Source organism: Melampsora larici-populina (assembly GCF_000204055.1).
Source record: "Melampsora larici-populina 98AG31 unplaced genomic scaffold MELLAscaffold_37, whole genome shotgun sequence".
Classification (NCBI taxonomy): Eukaryota; Fungi; Basidiomycota; class Pucciniomycetes; order Pucciniales; family Melampsoraceae; genus Melampsora; species Melampsora laricis-populina.
Window position 1 is genome coordinate 357672 of NW_006768801.1, and position 3039 is coordinate 360710.

Genomic DNA, 3039 nt, shown 5'->3' on the forward strand with positions numbered 1-3039 from the left:
GCAGCTGTTGGCCATGCTTTTTGGTCTATCTTGCCCTTTGCAAGTCCAATTTAGTAGCCGTTGAACGGTGTTTGATCTGGGTACTTCCCAAGCTCGCATGATAGAGGCCGTTGTTGCGTAATCTTTTGCTAGCACTAGTATGTTATTTTGATGGTTAAAATCCAATCAAGAGAGATTGCCCTGCCAGTGCTAGTTCATGTTACCTCAAGTTATGCTTCATAGGAGTGGAGACTCTTCTGGTACCCCTGGACACGGTCAAGTGTTATCTCTGAAATCGTTAATTCAGTGGGTGGAAGATTACCAATGCTTCACCAGACTTCACCTGCGATGAAGATGAAATAAATATTAGTACTAATTAATCAATATTTGACACGGTTTTATGAGGCACTTGTCCTTGGCGAGTAGCGAGCTTACTTACCATCGCTTCAACACGCGTCAAGTTTGGGTCTATGGTCGGTGTGGAGAGCGAGCATTTGCGTTGCTCAGGCTTGATGGCGAATTTCTTTAACCCAGTCTACGTGACATGCCTCGCGGTCTTCCCAACTTTGCGACTATATAACACGACCCCATTCTTCTCCATTTCTTGACTCATCCACTCACGACAAATCCATTTAGACAGTTTTGATTCAGAAGCTACAATAAAATTTCTAAAATGCAGTTCATCCCAATCGTATCACTCTTATTACTCTCGTGGTATTCGTCTGTATCCGGCACATGCTTCACCACCGGCCCGACTTGGGGAGATGCCAACCAAAGAAAAATCCTGGACGATAACATTGAGAACCTCTGCCGCCAAATGACTGGAAAGTTCGCTGTTGGTGCCGCTGCATCAAGATGTTTAAAAGGTGGTGAAAAGCCGGGAAATAGATACGACTTCCTTTTCCGAAACGTTAATAAGGAGGAACGGACGCTTACAATGGAGACCTGTACCAGATTGATAAGGAAGGACATTGCTACTTGTCCGATGGGGGCATATAATCAGGGTTCTAATTGGTGGTACACGTGAGTTACATCATTCCTTCTCAGATCTTGTAGTCTTTTGGGTAGCTATGTTTTTTCGCAATTTACGTATGGGAACTCATTTCTCGATTTTCTTATCGTTTTTCTGCTCACCACTCATACGATCTTTGGATTGAACAGCTCTGATCCAAACGAAGGCGAGTGTCTCACCACAGGACCGTGAGGAACAAACTTCAACAACTTATGTGTGAAACGTAAAGATGTGATGAAAAACCTGCATGTCTTGCCTTGAACCTGGAATCCCGGAATACTTATACAAATTGGATCGGTCATCATATACGCTTTTCTACATATTTCCGCTTTTCCTCTTCTTCCGAATTGTGTGTTTAAACTTGTAGGACAAGGTTTTAGCTTATTTACATCAAAGGTACTCATGGATTGAATGGTGGGAATTTTTTCAAACATGCAACCTCATCAGGAATGTTTTCCTTTTCATTTTCTTAAAAATAACCCCTCGAATAAGTTGCTTAGCCATGATTCAGAAATTGACTGTGTGAATGAGACGTATTGAAAAACTTGAAACGGGAAGTTCAAGATCTCTCCAGGTGAAAATAGTCCCTTTCAAGCTTATATGAACTGCTAAATCACCCTCAGTGAGACCCTAGGATCAAGGTCAACTCAACTGATGTATATACAAGATTGCTTGGAAGGTATCGTTTGTTGTGACGTGAGCTATAAGTCTCTCTTATTCTCGAGAGATCGAGATAAAATGAAGCAGCGCTTGTTCCTAGGTGAACAAATTTTATCTGTCTTCATTTTTTTCACTTTGAGGAAAGGTTTAAGGAGCTTAAGAGATTGAGTATATGAGAATGACTTCTGATCCATGTGATGTTGAGGCCGAGCTCACTATCGATGAATGAGATATGCCAGTTTGATTTATGAAGTTCGATTGAAAATGATAATCTCATCAAAGGAGCAATCTATTATTTTCAAAGTTACCTGATTTCACTTCAAAGTTTGTCATCAAACTTCATTTCTCATAGACTTTTTCTGTTCTTCCCAAAAACCTCTTCATTCATCTGACAAGAGAAACAACATATGATGATACCACTACACTATCTGTCAATTTTAAAACTAGCAACATACAATATACGATATTCACCCACAAATTCTCATCCGATCTTACCAGAAGCACCGTGGTCAACCAGACTCCCCTTGATTCTAAATCAATTAAATTGGGAAGAACCAGATATAATTGGAGCTCAAGAAGTTTTAGATCATCAATTTATCGATTTACTTGAAGGCTTACATCAATTAGGTTATACTGGCATAGGTGTTGGACGTGATGATGGGAAAAGGTTGGGAGAGTATGCACCGATCTTTTGGAAATCAGATCAGTTTGAATTAGTTGATCATCATTACTTTTGGCTAAGTGAAGAGCCTGATGTACCAGGTAGTATAAGTTGGGATTCAGTAAGTAAACTTCTCAGCATCACAGGTAACTCATTCACTCAACAATTTTCTATCAATCAGGGTCAAACGAGGATGGTAACATGCGTTGAATTGAAGCCCAAGTTGAACACCGTTCAAGTTGATGGAATCTTTCAACTACCTGGACAAAATTCTTTAGATCGATCAATATTTGTGATGAATACTCATTTTGATGACAGAGGTAGCTATGGTTAGTCTTCGTATCTCTTGTTCCCAAAATTCCCTTCAAGTTTTGAGCGCCAAGTACACCTTTTGAGTCTTATTTCATTGATATAGTTAACTCTGACCAAATCACCAATCTCTTTCCACAGCTCGAGAACAATCTGCAAAGCTCATTTGTTATCGAGCAGAAGCACTGATCAAGAAGACAAGCAAACCTGTATTTTTACTTGGAGATCTGAATTCGACTCCAGAAGAATTACCCTATAAGACATTAACAACCGAATCCACAGGCCAACTATCCTTCAAGGATTCTCGTCAAAACGCAAAACACCTCTACGGGGCTATCAAAGCTACTTATACTAGCTTCTCAAAAAATCCCTCTGTCCAAGGTGTAATTGATGTTGTAATGTTGATGGGATATCATTG

The 3039-nt window shown here is 40.1% G+C and overlaps 2 protein-coding genes across 2 annotated transcripts in view; both read left to right on the top strand.

The window, feature by feature from the left end:
• Nucleotides 1-652: 652 nt before the first annotated feature.
• MELLADRAFT_109521 (uncharacterized protein) lies at nucleotides 653-1183 on the top strand (the record flags this gene model as incomplete). The annotated part of the gene is made up of 2 exons (XM_007413472.1): nucleotides 653-1002; nucleotides 1141-1183. The coding sequence occupies 2 exons, from the start codon at nucleotides 653-655 to the stop codon at nucleotides 1181-1183; spliced, it is 393 nt and encodes a 130-aa protein (XP_007413534.1).
• An 878-nt stretch (nucleotides 1184-2061) lies between these two features.
• MELLADRAFT_109522 (uncharacterized protein) overlaps nucleotides 2062-3039 on the top strand; it is a gene marked incomplete at both ends in the record, with an annotated part of 1203 nt that continues 225 nt past the window's right edge. The window contains 3 exons of the mRNA XM_007413473.1: nucleotides 2062-2433; nucleotides 2494-2641; nucleotides 2763-3021. Coding sequence (XP_007413535.1) covers nucleotides 2062-2433; nucleotides 2494-2641; nucleotides 2763-3021 — 779 coding nt within the window. The remainder of the gene's footprint in view (nucleotides 2434-2493; nucleotides 2642-2762; nucleotides 3022-3039) is intronic.